General features: G+C 40.8%; 1 protein-coding gene across 1 annotated transcript in view; it reads left to right on the plus strand.

The window, feature by feature from the left end:
* The first annotated feature begins 1,898 nt into the window (after positions 1 to 1,898).
* The window catches only part of pcbp4 (poly(rC) binding protein 4), a 38,749-nt gene continuing 23,341 nt past the window's right edge, over positions 1,899 to 17,306 (plus strand). Inside the window, 6 exon segments of the mRNA XM_056447629.1 lie at positions 1,899 to 1,950; positions 3,493 to 3,596; positions 3,598 to 3,621; positions 12,659 to 12,790; positions 13,503 to 13,631; positions 14,714 to 14,788. Coding sequence (XP_056303604.1) covers positions 1,899 to 1,950; positions 3,493 to 3,596; positions 3,598 to 3,621; positions 12,659 to 12,790; positions 13,503 to 13,631; positions 14,714 to 14,788 — 516 coding nt within the window.

Genomic DNA, 17,306 nt, shown 5'->3' on the forward strand with positions numbered 1-17,306 from the left:
TTGCATTAGCTGGGACACCGCAGGGGTGGGTTCCGGGCCCGATAGATGTCATACACAGAAGGAACATTGCCTCTTGTTTTTCACTGCTGTTCGCTGCTATTATTAGCAGAGGGAGCTATATTTATATTCTTTACTATATATAGTAGATGTTTTAAAGAATGTTCACTCTTTTTCATTAAACAAAAGCAGAGTTAAGAGAAACTCTGAGGCTTTTCCTAACATTGACTACGTTTACATGGACACCGATGTTAATCCACTTAAGACAACACTCTGATCAAGAGTCGACCATGTAAACAGCCATTTTTGATGAATTTAGTCAGAGTAAGGTCATAACTGAACTAAACAGAAGACATGTGAGGATTCCTATTGTAATAGTGTTATTGAAGTGCAGTACATATATGTAAACACAGCAATCAAATAATTACCGTGGTGTAGGACTTTCACCACATGCTATTGATGCTATTGTCTGCACCTGTCGAGTCAGTGAAGGACCACAGACAGGTGCATCGAGAAATGCAGAGGTTTTATTCCCATACGGCGTGCGGTATCAAACCCTGTTCAAACTACACTCTTCCAGCAGTTCATACTCGCATCCAATATCTGGTCTGTCACGGGGGGCATGCAGGAAATGTTCTCCAATGAAAGTGAAAGTGCCAAACTGCAGTTACAATTTCGATTGACGTCACATCAATCGAATGATGTACCATAACATGTAAACTGGATCATGGAAGAAACGTTCAAAAAGCAGCTCATGTAAACAGAGTTAGGCAATTAGGGCAAGTAATTTGATTACTGATGTCCAGGTAAACGTAGTCAGTGTGCCTTTCTATTATTCATAGATATATATACACTAGATATCGCATAAGGACCCTGAACATGCGTCAATAGCGCCGCCACATTGGTACAGGGCTCCCAGGATAAAAGTCTTTCAGCCGCACTAGTCAAGACTAAAGCCAGTGTGAAGATGCTGGACTGTAGCTCTGTGTGCGGGTGTAGTAATGAGCAAACACCGAAATCAGAGCATAAGGGCAGAACATTTCATAGAGAAGGTTTGTGTATGTTCCGAACTTTTCTCAAGTAACGTTATTGATGATAATACAGTGTCTTACTGCGTTCACCATGAGGAAAACAGCACCAACTCACACTAAACACTCAGCGTATGCTAGTTTAGCGTTCACCATCAGGAAAACAGCACCAACTCACACTAAACACTCAGGCGTATGCTAGTTTAGCGTTCACCATGAGGAAAACAGCACCAACTCACACTAACACTCAGCGTATGCTAGTTTAGCGTTCAACCATCAGGAAAACAAGCACCAACTCACACTAAACACTCAGCGTATGCTAGTTTAGCGTTCACCATGAGGAAAACAGCACCAACTCACACTAACACTCAGCGTATGCTAGTTTAGCTTTCACCATGAGGGAAAACAGCACCAACTCACACTAAACACTCGTCGTATGCTAGTTTAGCGTTCACCATGAGAAAACAGCACCAACTCACACTAAACACTCGGCGTATGCTAGTTTAGCGTTCACCATGAGGAAAACAGCACCAACTCACACTAACACTCGGCGTATGCTAGTTAGCGTTCACCATCAGGAAAACAGCACCAACTCACACTAACACTCAGCGTATGCTAGTTTAGCGTTCACCATGAGGAAAACAGCACCAACTCACACTAAACACTCAGCGTATGCTAGTTAGTTGAATAAATCAGCAAACAATGTAATGAAATATGACAACGAGACGCCTGCGCACCCAAAAACTGGTATTACTGTCGGCTAAATGAAGTAGCGGCTAGCTTTGAAGTAACTTCTAAGGGTGGCTGATAACATAACAGTGCTGCGCCTCCATGTGCGCTCCTAAATTACTGAAGATACAAACGATATGCAGCATGTCGATCAGAAAGCTGGATCTGCACATTGAGCTGCAGGGATATCGATGTCGTTCATTACGGAGTGACTTATATCTAATCTCATCAGTTTATTTCCAGTGGATTTACAACACGTCTACTTTAATCAGTTAGACTATACAACCAAACATTATGAGGGATGTAAAGAAAAATAGTGGTCCCAATTGCATTTCCTGTTTACCTTATTAATCTCTAGAGCTTTTGAGAATCCAGAAAGGCCAGATATTGATAAATAACGCTATCAGAGCTGTTTTAACCAGAAGTTATGAGTGAATCACCTCTTGATACAGATATGGAAGTAGTTTGATAACAAGCAGGAGATATTCATGGCCAATGACAGCACCACACTGAAATGGTCTATAAAATACCTCAATCAAAGCACCAAGGCAGCGTTGACTAACTCAGGTGCAATGCATTGCATTAGTGGCTATGATTGATAGAGAAATCAGTGTAAGTGAAGCTGACGGTCAGAGCCTGGCAGGAGCATGAATCACACAGTCCAGTCCAGATCTCTACTGGAGACATTTAGACTGAGCACACACACACACCACACACACACACACACACACACACAACACACACCACACCACACACACACACACACACCACACACACACACACACACACCTCTTGCATAGATCATGTTTGAGTTAAAATAAAACACAATGCAAGGTCACCGGCTTCACCAACGTGCTGCTCAGAAGTCAACAAGATTAAAGAAATCGATTAGTTGAGTAAAACACTGCAAAAACAGCATGACACATACTACCAGATTACTTTCCCAGCTAAGTAACACATTTAGTTATTGAAGCCTTGTGCACTGTTCAAATTAGCTCCCCTTTGGTTATGTTGGGGGCTGTTTTTACCCCATTGACTGCCATTATAAGCACACTCATTGAAAGACATGACACCAAATAATCCTGCATTCTTGATTGTTGGTGTTTTTCCCTGTTTGGAGGAGGTTAACCTTTTCATTTTCACTGTTGAGCATCATTTGGCAGCACTAACCCTTTAGATAGGCCTGTGCACAACACGTTCAGGCTTTTATATGGAGTTCTGTGGAGTAAAAGAGAAGCTTATTTTGCTCTGCAACTGATGATCAACATTAAAAATGACAAATGGTCCCTCTTCCCAAGAGGAAAAACCTGCAACAATCAAGGATGCGTGATTGTATGGTGTCATGGCTTTGCAATCAAAAAATGTGATTATAATGGAAGTAAATGGAGCTAAAACAGCCACCAACATAACAGAAGCATTTGCTCAGCGTGGTGTTGTTGCAGTTTGGAAAATATTTTCAAAGCATTTCCCCAAAATATGTGTCAAAATAAGACGGAAAATCATTAACATTTGCTGAAATATGGAGAAAAGTTGTGCCAAAATAGCCTCTAAATTCAGCCCAGAGTGGATGAAACGACCTGAACAGCGCTCAAAGGGGTCAAGGGAAAACACACTTCCCACCATTGTGTATTTTGACTGTCCTTTGTGTTTGATTACCTCATATATGATTGGATGTGTTTACTCTCCTTGTATTTACCATCTATTCATTGTCATATTTTATTGTTTACCGTCCATATAGAGCCCCCCCCCGGTGCACGTATCAATATCTCAGAAGGATTCCATGCCCTGAGAGAATCATTCACCATCACCGGCGCCACAGAGTGTGTGTTTCGAGCCTTCACTAGTGATCACAATCAAACTGGAAGAGGTAAGTGCACAGAGCAATACGCATAACGCCATTAGGGGTGGGAATCGTTAGGCACATCATCATGATCCGATTTCGATCCTGGGATCTGATTCGGAAATGATTCTCCACATCAGTTCTTTCTGATTTCTTCCTTACAGCTTTACATTTTAATCAGAATTGGAGTTTCTTCTGCTTTTGTTTAATGGTTGGACTCTCTGTATGACAGTACTTTCTCTGGAATAACATGGAATTTAAAAAAGGTCTCGACATTGAAAGTCAGGGGGTTTTATATTTGTCTTATATCAGGCAACACTGCTTCAGTGTTCAAAGCTAATTCAAAGCTAATTACTCAGAATATTTCAGTTCAAATATCAAATAATTATTAATTCAAGAAGGATTTTCTAGACGAGCAAAACTGTTGTCTTATTTTCAGAAATAATGATATAATAATATCATATATAAAAAATAATAATCAGTTTTTCCTTAAAACAAGTAAACTAATCAGTCAAAGGGGTAAGCGAAATAATCTTGTTTTTTTATTCTGACATCAGATTATTGAGCGTAGCCCATCAGCAGATTATTTACTTTTGAGGAAAAACTCTCTTAATTTGACTAACTTATTTTAGTTTATTATAAGTTAAACTCAGGATGCACAAGCTCTCAATGCCAGATTAGAAGAGCCAGTTATGAAGAGCAGACAGTTCTTATTTCAAAATGACTTTCACTCCATTTGCTTGAGTGCTTTTGCATGCTAAAATTGCGAATTTACATAAAAAATAGCTCAAGTGTAAAACTGAAAGGAATAATTCACCCCAGAATGAGAGTTTCCTCACACTCAAGTGGTTTCAAACCAGTTTGAGTCTCTTTCTTCTGTTGAACTCAAAGGGGATATTTTGAGGAGAGCTGGAAACCTGTAATCATTGACTTTCATAGTAGGAAAAACAAATACTATGAAAATCAATGGTTACAGGTGTCCCTCTCTTTAGTCTGACACAGTCTGAATAACACAATAGATTACAAATGGAATAGCCCAATGGAATAGCCCAATGGAATAGCCCAATAGAATAGCCCATTTGATAGCCCAATGGAATAGCTCAATGGAATAGCTCAATGGAATAGCCCAATGGAATAGCTCAATGGAATAGCCCAATGAATAGCCCAATGAATAGCCCAATGGAATAGCCCAATGGAATAGCTCAATGGAATAGCCCAATGGAATAGCCCAATGGAATAGCCCAATGGAATAGCCCAATGGAATAGCTCATGGAATAGCTCAATGGAATAGCCCAATGGAATAGCCCAATGGAATAAGCCCAATGGAATAGCTTCAATGGAATAGCTCAATGGAATAGCCCAATGGAACAGCCCAATGGAATAGCCCAATGGAATAGCCCAATGGAATAGGCTCATGGAATAGCTCAATGGAATAGCTCAATGGAATAGCTCAATGGAATAGCCCAATGGAAATAGCCCAATGGAATAGCCCAATGGAATAGCCCAATGGAATAGCTCAATGGAATAGCTCAATGGAATAGCTCAATGGAATAGCTCAATGGAATAGCCCAATAGAATAGCCCAATGAAATAGCCCAATGGAATAGCTCAATGGAATAGCTCAATGGAATAGCCCAATAGAATAGCCCAATGGAATAGCCCAATGGAATAGCCCAATGGAATAGCCCAATGGAATAGCTCAATGGAATAGCTCAATGGAATAGCCCATAGAATAGCCCAATGGAATAGCTCAATGGAATAGCTCAATGGAATAGCTCAATGGAATAGCTCAATGGAAATAGCTCAATGGAATAGCTCAATGGAATAGCCCAATGGAATAGCCCAATGGAATAGCCCAATGAATAGCCCAATGGAATAGCTCAATGGAATAGCTCAATGGAATAGCTCAATGGAATAGCTCAATGGAATAGCCCAATAGAATAGCCCAATGAAATAGCCCAATGGAATAGCTCAATGGAATAGCTCAATGGAATAGCCCAATAGAATAGCCCAATGGAATAGCCCAATGGAATAGCCCAATGGAATAGCCAATAGAATATACCAATGAAATAGCCCAATGGAATAGCTCAATGGAATAGCCCAATGGAATAGCCCAATGGAATAGCCCAATGGAATAGCCCAATGGAATAGCCCAATGGAATAGCCCAATGGAATAGCCCAATGGAATAGCTCAATGGAATAGCCCAATGGAATAGCCCAATGGAATAGCCAATGGAATAGCCCAATGGAATAGCTCAATGGAATAGCTCAATGGAATAGCCCAATGGAATAGCCCAATGGAATAGCCCAATGGAATAGCTCAATGGAATAGCTCAATGGAATAGCCCAATGGAACAGCCCAATGGAATAGCCCAATGGAATAGCCCAATGGAATAGCCCAATGGAATAGCTCAATGGAATAGCTCAATGGAATAGCTCAATGGAATAGCCCAATGAAATAGCCCAATGGAATAGCTCAATAGAATAGCCCAATGGAATAGCTCAATGGAATAGCTCAATGGAATAGCTCAATGGAATAGCTCAATGGAATAGCTCAATGGAATAGCTCAATGGAATAGCCCAATGGAATAGCCCAATGGAATAGCCCAATGGAATAGCCCAATGGAATAGCTCAATGGAATAGCTCAATGGAATAGCTCAATGGAATAGCTCAATGGAATAGCCCAATAGAATAGCCCAATGAAATAGCCCAATGGAATAGCTCAATGGAATAGCTCAATGGAATAGCCCAATAGAATAGCCCAATGGAATAGCCCAATGGAATAGCCCAATGGAATAGCCCAATAGAATATACCAATGAAATAGCCCAATGGAATAGCTCAATGGAATAGCCCAATGGAATAGCCCAATGGAATAGCCCAAACATTCAAACTGTGCATAAATGGACAGCCTGTAAAATGTGATCTGATATTAATAGATAATTGATAAGCTATGCCTAATATATATTAAACTTTACTGCATCATTAACACTCTCTACACATAACTGACTTCCACTAAAGGATGGAGCTGTCAATACGAGCGCCTTTTAACTCTGCGTGTTTGAATTTCAGCAGTTTTGAGGCACGGCTTGTAGGAACAGCTGGACGAAGCGGCCGTGGGTAGTTTTCATATATCGCCAGTCGGTCCCATAGCAGTGGGAAACCTATCTGTTGTAGGATAACCTCAGAAATGTAATTTGAACCCCTACATGATAGGCTCCCGGGGCGATGCCAGTGAGCGATTGCTGAAAAGAGACATACAGTACAGCTCTCTGAAAAATGGACCAGGCCTCCAGGAACACGATGGGATTTTAGAAAAGACATTCAGAGATGATGCGTGTCATCAGAAACTTTCTTGCCTCACACTAATGTCAGCACGTTTGAGGAGGACATGGTTTAGTTTTTACACTCCTCCTCTTATCTTTATTCACAACAAATCAAGTGGTGCAAGGGGCGTGGCTAAGCATATCTTACTTAAGCTGTCGTCAGGGAAGAACTGCCATTCCAGAGTGCAAATGCTCAGATTTTGATTGACCAAAAACAGACTTTTACAAACTATTACAGTAACCTGCATGATTAATTGTTCAACTTTAGGGGATAGTTCTCAATAACTCAAACATTCTTTCATCGTGTACTCACACTTGACTTATTCCAACCTGTTTGGCTGTCTATCTTCTGTTAAAACACAAAAGAAGATAGTTTGAGGAATGCGGGAAACATGTAAACATTGACTTCTATGATATTTGTTGGACATGCTATGAAATTCCGGTTTCAGCTTTCTTCAAAGTATCTCTTTTTGTGCTCAACAGAATAAAAACTCATTTCATTAAGGTTTGGAACCACTCGAGGCTGCATAAATAAGGAGTGAATTTGGATTATCTGGTCGACTTTACTAGCAAACAAACTCTGCACATTATGATTTCATGCAAAAACGCTCAGGGTTTAAGGTGAATGTTCGGTTGTTTCCAGAATCGTGCACACAGATGCTTCACACATCAGTATATTTCATTAATGGCTTCAGTAGAGTTATATAACCGCCAGTCAATGAGGTGTGTCTGTCCGCCTGCAGCATGTCAGCTCTACCCCACCAAGTAATAATGAATCTCCTCACTCCTGCTAAATCTATTATGTATTTGATATCCTTTCATAGCAGGCAGGGCGCCATTCATTAAACATCTGTTAGGAATCTCCCTCTGCACAAGCCGCTCTCGTACCCATAACCGGAGAGTCACCATAGAAACCCCTGAGGTGGCGATGGGTGGTTTTAGTTATGCCGAGCATATGATTGTGCATTACTGGTCGAATTTTTACAAGGAGATCTGCTGAGGTCTGGCCGGCTTTGATCCGAATGTTTTCGCCTGCTCCTGCAGTTCAGCTCCGAACAACCAGGACATGGAAAAGCCACTGAATCGAGGGATTTCTGACAGCACGACCGAGAACTTTGGGTCTCAATGTGAGCATTGTGAAAGTCTAGACTAAAAAGGAGTGAAGTCACTTTTTAAAAGGGGTATCATAAGATATGATTCGCTAATAATTGCTCAAGGGTAACACTATGGTTTAGCTCACATTCATGCTAGTAACTACTGGCTTATTACCTGCCTATTATTAAGATATGAACTGTTTCATTAGGAGTTCTTATTCTGCATCCCAAATCCTACTAAACCTATAAACCAAACGACCTTACTAACTAATATAAGCAGCTAATTAGTAGTTTATTAAGCTAGTAGTGTTGATTATACCATCACCTATAAACTAAAGTGTTACCTGCTCAAGTTTCCTTTGTGCCTACATTCGAGAAGCTCTACAGTAGTCTATGTCAACGTTTGACGTGGGTCATATTTGATCCAGTTCAAACACTATAAGAATGCTGGATTCCCACATAATTACTTAATGTGATCCAAACCACAAATCGATAAAGGTCACTTAATGTAAACCAATGGTAAGTGGATTGAACATAACACATTTAAGTTGTCCAAAAAACCCTGAATTGTGTTGTTTTACTCATTTTAAATAAGTGGAGAAACGAGTGAATGTTGACTGCTGTAGTTACTGCTAAACCAAGACTATGGGGATGACGTCAAATCTGAGGTCTTTCTCTCCTTTAAACAAACATAATCTCTTATTATATTACACTCTTTTAGAAAGTCATTAAAGATGTTATCGTAGATTTATCTAACTCAGATTTGATATTTGATGTAGCTTTGTTATGAACCACTAAACACTCTCAGAAATAAAGGTACAGGAGCTGTCAATAGGGCAGTATTATTTCCAAAGGCATCTATTTGTACCTAAAGGGTCCATATTTAGTACCTCAAAGGTACATATTAGGTATATTGGGTAATATACCTCTGAGTATTAGTTCATTCAGCTTCATCTGTATTCCTCCAGCTCTTCTCCACTGTAGAGTGTGTGGCAGCAGCTGAACACTGAAGTTCTAGTAAACCTGAAGCTGTGTCAGTCCAGTGTTCATAGTTCAGTTCAGTTCAGTCAGTCAGTGTGGTTTAATCTCACTGCTGCAAGTCCAAACACTGAAGAGCAAATCCATCCATGCACAGCTCGACAGTCCCAAACCAAGCAGGCCAGTGGAGACAGTGGAGGAACAAAGTTCACCAATTGACCAAAGTGAAGGAGAAAACCTGGAGAGAAACCAGACTCAGTTGGACACAAGCATTTCTCTCTGGCCAAACGTCCTGTGCAGATCTGCAGTCTTAATATGGACTCTTTGGCTTTACAGATGCATACTTTTTGAAAAGGTACTTACCCCAGCATCTCTTGTGTCTTTATTTACTATGACAACTTTTACTTCCAAGAGCCCCTGAAATGTGAAGAAGATCCCTATACCCTCGCTCAGCATATTATAACCGCTTTTTAAATCCACCCTTGTGCCGTCAGCCCAGAGATGTTGATGCACACGCTTTAGATTCATTTTAAAACAGCTCCTTATTTGCATCAGAATCAAGAGCCCTTACAAAAACAGTCATCAGCTCTTGGCCAGGACCCCCCTTACTCAACAGCGAATATGCAAATAAGACCTGAGTCAATCTGCTGAGAGTAATATCTAAATGATATTTTATTATCCAGGAGGCTGTTAATGAGACGAGAGGGATGAGGGGTAGAGGGTTTGTGTGACGGCCTACATCAAGAAGGCCAGTGTTATTAAGACTGGAATCACTGCTAATTCCACAGTGAAAAGACTACAGAGGTTTTTGGGAAATAAAGAAATAAATTGAGAGCAGCGTCTCCAGTCAGACATTTGGATATTCCTTTCCCACAGCAACGGCGAGAGAGAAGCGCTTTCTCTCTTTTTCCCCCTCCTCTTCAATCTCTGGAGGTTTCAGGGCGAGACGTTGGTTGGAAAGAGCACAACAACAGCGTCTCCAAACCCTCGCGCTGATGGAAAACACTAAACACAGAAGAGAAAGACTCACTAGCTCGACTTGTTTTTGGCGAGACGCTACTTGAGGTTATTCATTCGGCTCACGTACGGTGAGGTATGGGCTGATGGGCAGAAAAGACAGCAAACGCTTTACTTTCAAACCCGGCTAGATTCCTGCTCCCCCTAATTGATTGCAGCAGCGGTGGGCCACGATCAGGCTGATATTTATTACCTGCTTTAATTAAAGAGAAAGCCTCTGAATCTGCACTGGGTGAGTAATGGACGTGGACGCTGTTTCCTTGCATTTGCAGGAATATGAGAACGCACAGGCTGTCCACCTCTGCTTAAAGGAAGAGTGCGACCAAATGTGTATTTTTGGCATTGTGGAGTCAGCCATTTTATCTTTCACCATTTGAGCATTGCAGCTTAAAGATGCAGTAGGAGATCTGGGAAAATGCTAACTTTAGCCTAATAGCATTGAACATGCATGTCCAAAAGCCACCTCCTGAAAATCCCAGGAGATCAGCAGTTTCTGAAATACTCAGAGCAGCCCGTCTGGCAGCAACAACCATGCCACGTTCAAAGTCACTTAAATCCCCTTTCTTCCCCATTCTGACGCTCGCTTTGACCTGCAGCAGATCGTCTTGACCATGGTCTACATGCCTAAATGCAGTGAGCTGCTGCCATGTGATTGGCTGATTAGACACTTGCATTAAGGAGTAGTTGTACCTAATGAAGTGGCCAGGGAGAATATATAATACGCACACATATATTATGGTCTTTTATTTTGGATGTGATTAATCATGATTATTCTTTGGCCAGTACTAGTATAAATGCAAAAGCTTTGCAAAAGACAAGAAGGAAACTGACGGCTGTATATATCCTAATCACAAACCCAAACAAGACACAGGTGAACATAACCAGTGAGAACAGAAATCAATCAGTAACTATGACAACAAAGACTCAAAATAAGAGTCCTTAAGCTGAAACACAATGTCCATAACTGGAAGATTCCCTGTTTTACAACAACTCATGATTTTGAGCCATGGGGCTCATGCGATGACAAATAAACGTTCTGACACAATAACTAGGCTTTAAAGCATAATTAAAATGGTTTGGGGGAGTAGTAAACTACATTTAGCAGACATGCAATAAAGTTCCAGCAAACTGTTTAGAGATTTGCACTCACACTTAGAGAATGTTAAGGCTGTTTAGAAACATGTGCCAAAGAAAAACGGTCATTTTTATCCCTACAGAACAGCTTGTTATGTTGCAGATGTGTCATTTTATTACTTATTTTACACTATTATTCTCATTTCTTATCTGTATCTTCACTGATTGTAGCACAGGTAGTTTACTACCTTTACTGCCATTTGTTAGCCTAGTCATTTACACAACACAGGTAAACTGAATGCATTTCTGACCACATTTAAATGTCAGCGCTGTCAATGCACCATAGGTGCTTCCTAAGATGTGTCTATTTATTAGGGCTTTATTCCACACGATCCACCTTGCAAATACAAGTAGCATCTTGATAGAGATAAGTGCGGATGACAGGTGGGTAAATATCGTTTCATTCGGTCATGAAAATCAATGGCTGTCTTCAGGCAACGGTGCGCGTGTGTTCAGTCAGCTATAACCTTTTGTTAGCGGGGCACATCGATCCACAATCTCTGAATAGGAAATTGATTAAGGTGGCTTTGGTAACGAACATTTCATCAGATTGCAGTTGCAATCTAAAGTCATGAAGGGTCAATGGTGCACAATGGCATTTCCAAACCTTGAGATAAAGAACATACATTAACGATCCCTGTGAATTATGAGGGCATCCGTCACGTCGCAATCACCAGTTTAACTAATGCTGTGCCTTGAATCTTGATGAACCATGCTGTCCCCTGTTTACTACCTAGTGTCCTATTTCTTGGCTTGAAATGGAAGTTAAGATTGTCCTTTTTCCCCATATCCTAATGGACTATATACACAGCAAGTGTCTTTCAGCCACTGTTAAACTTCCGGTGAAAGGTTTATGTGAATATTTTCAATTTCAGAAGGTTCCTTTCACATCAATAATGTCACTGAATTAAAATCTAGTCCATTAAATGGTGAAGTTTGTTCCTCCGCTGTCTCCACTGCTTGGTTTGGGACTTGTGGAGCTGCTCATGGATGGATTTGCTCTTCAGTGTTTGGACTTTAAGCAGTGAAGATTAAACCACACTGAACTGAACTGAACTAAACTAAACTAAAACATTTGCTGGAAAAGTTGGCGGTTCATTCCGCTGTGGCGACCGCTAATAAATAAAGGGACTAAGCTGAAGGAAAATGAATGAACGAATTACAGTATAAAAATAAGCAGATGCATTTTGATGCAAGCTATTAATAACTGCTGCAAGTTTACAACAAAATATAGAGACAGGAGAACAGTTGGGGGCATCCATTTTGTGTTTGGAAAAGCTGCACCTTGTTTTGATCCCTTTTGCAAAATCCAGTTTAAGATGGAGGCAGCGGTTTTGGTAGCAGAAGCATATCATAGGGCCAGTTTCCTCAGTGAGAAACCTAGGGTTTAATCTCTTGCCCTGCGGGTTTAATACTCTCCAAATATTTAACCATGGTTCAAATCATCCTTAATCAAAACCTTTACTCTTTTAAAAGATCTCATTAACACCTCATCCATTCTCTGTTTGGCCCTCAAGGACTTGGCTGCACTTGTGGCGAACGGCACCGTCACCAGTAAGCCTCCGGTCACACTGCGGCTGGTCATCCCGGCCAGCCAATGCGGGTCCCTCATCGGCAAGGGCGGCTCCCAAATCAAAGAGATCAGAGAGGTGAGTGCTTTTCCATATCCCCCCTGTCTTGCTTTCCTCTGCCCCAGGACGTCCATGTTAGGACTGCTTGCTCTGTTGCATATTTCATGGGTTTGGATGCCAGTAAAAGCCCATTTATTTTACATTTATGGTCTCAGGGCTGTCAGGATGGTATGAGGTAATGGTGAATGGTCTGTCACGCTAAATTTGGAGCACACCGTAATGCAGTAATGCAGGGGGGGTGCAGGGAAGGTTGTTGGTGTTGGGGAATTCAAGCGTGTTAAGCTAATAAAGAAGGAGAGTATGTTTTCAAACTGTTTAGTGAGCTTTCACCAAGTAAACTGAGTAGATCTGAACGTTTTAGGCCGTCCTCTCAAGTTATTTGGTTTGGTTAAGCAACTCATAGATTGTAGGGTAACTCCACTAGATCCTGCTGATAATTTAGGACAGTGTTTCTCAACCATGCTCCTGGAGGACCACCAGCTCCGCAAATTTCCTTGTGTGTGAAGCACTGTATGTTCTCCATCTCGCCATGTCCATCCCATGATTTCTATGTGACACTAGTGCTGTTCCTACAGAATCTCATTCTCCTCCAAAGCTAAATAAAGCCACCAGAAGCGAAACGCTAATCAAGCTCTTTAGGATCTCTGTTCAGACAGGTGTGTGGGAGCTCAACTCTGCAGTGGACACCTGACCTCAGAGACACACGCTGCTAATTATCTATGTGTTGCAGAAAACAGGGGCTCAGGTACAGGTGGCAGGAGACCTGCTCCCCAACTCCACAGAGCGAGGCGTGACGATATCTGGCAGTCAGGACGCCATCATCCAGTGTGTCAAGCTCATCTGCACTGTAATACTGGAGGTAATTTGACTTGCAGGAGAGTCCGTTTGGCTTCATTAAGGCGAGATGTGTGTGTGTGTGTGTGTGTGCATCAGCTGATATTCTTAATCTGCAAGTCTAGAGAGAATAGCAGCGTTGTACAGAATGCACTACATCCCCAACACATATGTTTCTAGCAGATTTCCACTTCAGCTAACTAAGCGCACGTTAAAGTCATTACAGTAATGATTAGCGAATATGCTCTCTCGGATCTCCCCCAGCGTGAAACATGTTCCCTCTCAGATGGTTTTCTTTGCGCACACATGGATCGGAAAGGAAGAATCTCTACATTTTATTGAGCGGGACTGTGCTGCTCGTCCTCTTTCATTTTTAGAGGAGCAGATGAGGGGCAGATTGTTGACTGCTACGCTTCCCGTTTTAGGAATCCTGCCCCGCTTCAGGATGGAATTATGCAAAGTCAAGCGATGAATATTTAAAACCGCTCTTTGTGTTTGGTTGAGCAGGCATAGGGTGGGGAGGGGGGATGTGCTTGGCTTGGTTTTCATCACCTTATTCTGACCTCTTACGCTTTATCTTAATCAAATCACCGCACACACGCAGATCTGCTTAGTTAACTGTACACTTATCTGTTGTTGTTCTGTGTAAGATGTTCTTCAGGGTGAAGATGACACCTCGTCTAATAGGCCAAGAGTAATTTCACACTCGATTTGGTTTCTTCTTGAAGTATTAATCTGGGTTTGAACAACAACCATGCGCTCAAAGAAAGCATGCTCCGGGTGCTGCCTTTCCCATCCCAGGATGTCATGAGCAAGCATTAATAGCGTTTCTGAAATAATTTGGCCAAATGACTTCCTGTGAGAGGCTAATGGTGTGCGTTTAAGTGATCCGATGAGGAGCCGATCGATAAACGTTGCATTTGTGCGCCATGTCAGCGTTTCCAGTCATTAAGATAATATGACTCCGCAAATGCCTTAGGTAAGAGAATCCTTGAGCTTCTGTTTTGTTTAAGGTGTTTTAGAGCCGGCTGCAGATGGAGGATGATAGGAGAGGACATTAGACTGTGACGGAGTTAACATGTTAAGAGTTTTCATTTGTGTTTGCAGTCTCCTCCGAAGGGGGCTACGATTCCGTACCGCCCCAGTCCTGCTCCAGGTGCAGTACTTCTTGCTGGAAATCAGGTACGAAACACACATCTACACACAGATAAACCTGCTTCTATTATCAATGATACTGAGAGTCCTAAAGCTGAACAAATAAAGGTGCACTGCAAGTGATGTTCCAGTAAAAATTAACAATTATTAAAGCAGCACTCCACTTTTGTTGGAAATAGGCTGATTTTACAACAGTTAAATAGTTGAGTTTCACCATTTTGTAATTAACCATTTTTAGCTTAGCTTAGCATAGATCATTGAATCGGATTAGACCGTTAGCATCTCATTCTATAATTTTCCTATATAAACCTAGACTCTTCTGTAGTTACATTGTGTATTGTACTAGTGTTATTGTAAAAGTTACTATTCCCACATCTGCAGAGCTCTTTTAGCTTAGCTTAGCATAAATCATTGAATCGGATTAGACCATTAGCATCTCAATCAATAATTTTTCCTTTTAAATATTGACTCTTCTGTAGAGACACTGTGTATAAAACTGGCATTATTGTAAACGTTGATATGTTCTAGATTGATAAGGCATCTATATTACAGCGCACATGACAATAGTCCCTAGCTAGGTAACTAGGCAACAGCACTTTGTAATAGGATTGTGCCTGCTGTAGGCATGGTCTGGCAGCAAAGTTCCTTCATTGTTAGGTCAGAATGAGAGTATAGTTTTGTTTGTTTTTTTGATTGAGATGCTAATGGTCTAATCCGATTCAATGATTTATGCTAAGCTAAGCTAAAAGAGCTCTAGCCAGACCCAAAAAATGCCTAAATAAATAAAAAATGGTTAAAACTCACCAGTTTAACTCTAGAGGACTTGTAAAATTAGCCTATTTCCAAAAAAAAGTGGTGTTCTTTAATGTGGAAGTACATATTAGGTATCGGTGGTTTCTTCTTAATGGTTAATCTTACTGTAAAATCATAACATGCATTACATCCATAAACATAATTCTTTAGCTGTTACTGCATCGTTATCCCCCCATTTTCACATTTAAAGACCTCAAACCATCATATTCAGTCATGCTGAATAATTACTCAATCGATTGATGACTTACTGTATGTAGCCCTTGCATTACTCTGTCAGCAACGTGCAGGTTTATTTTTCACCTGTGAGATGGCTAAATCCTCCGCAGAGCACCTTTAAGTGTTAAAGAGTTCCTCAATTGTGTTGAGTGCTGTATTCTTCTGTGGAGCAAAGCTGAAATTCTGAAGCTCTTTTCAACCTAGGGAAGTAAAAATGTTGTCAAGCTCCAAAACAGCAACTGTGTCTTGTATTTCTAGTAAAATAATGACAGGTTTCTCATTTATTTGATCCAAACTACCCCTTAAAGTGATCATTCACACACAAAAACTGAAGATTCTGCTTTTATTTACTCACTTTGACACTTTTTTTCATCTGTTGAGCACAAAAGCTGATGTTTGGAGGAATTGTGTAAGCCTGTAACCCTTTATTTCCATAGTAATGTGTTTTTTTTGACTATGAACGTCAATGATTACAGGTTTTCAGCTTTCTACAATATATATTCCTTTGTGTTCAACAGAAGTAAAGCGAGAGTAAATGATGACAGGATCTTCATTATTTGAATGAAGGATCCCTTTAAGGCCTTGTTCACAGCACACACAGATCTGATGTGTTTTATTTTAATCCCATCTTGAGTGCTGGCAGTCAAACCTGATGTATTGAAACATTCGGACAGTCTAGTCAACGTCTAGTACATCTACATTGATTCTGACAGACATGACGTAGGTGTCTCTACGATGCTAAAGGTGCTCTTTCTTCCTCATCTGAAATAAGCGCTGTTGATGCCTGTAATGGCTTCACAGTAAGCTGCTATAATGAAGACCTTATTACACCAAGTATAAGTGAAGTGTGCATTGGATTGTATAAAATCAGCACATCAGTCTGTTGCCACAGCCCAAACAGAAGAATTCCTGATGCCCATGTGAACAAGGCCTAATTATTTACAATATAATCCTCTTAATTACCGATAGAATCAAGTAGATCCAATTAGCATCTGCACAAACGTAAAACCCACCTGTGTGCAATGCTGATTTGAGTATTTAACACAGAGCTGACAGCATGTGCCCTTTATTTCCTTTAATAAATCAACTCAGTCCCTCACTGAAAGGTGTTGGCGGAGGGCACTTTTTGTTTATGAAATATTCTTTGCTGTGTGTGTTATTACACCACGGTTTAGCGCCATTATATAATTAGCATGCATATCTAACACGTATTGTGATGATTTGCGAACTTATTTTGTTTAATGCAATGTAGATGAAAACAAGAATAAATGTAATATATTCGTACACTCACTGGCCACTTTAATAGGTACACCTGTCTAACTGCTCGTCAAATTAATCTAATCAGCCAATCACATGGCAGCAGCTCACTGCATTTAGGCATGTAGACATGCTGAAGACGATCTCCAGTAGGTTGTTGAATCTATGAAGGATTAAGGCAGTTCTGAAGGCAAAAGGGGGTCCAACCCGGTACTAGTCAGGTGTACCTAATAAAGTGGCCGCTTTATTTTCATGTAAA

This window comes from Danio aesculapii, chromosome 22 (assembly GCF_903798145.1).
Source record: "Danio aesculapii chromosome 22, fDanAes4.1, whole genome shotgun sequence".
Lineage (NCBI taxonomy): Eukaryota > Metazoa > Chordata > Actinopteri > Cypriniformes > Danionidae > Danio > Danio aesculapii.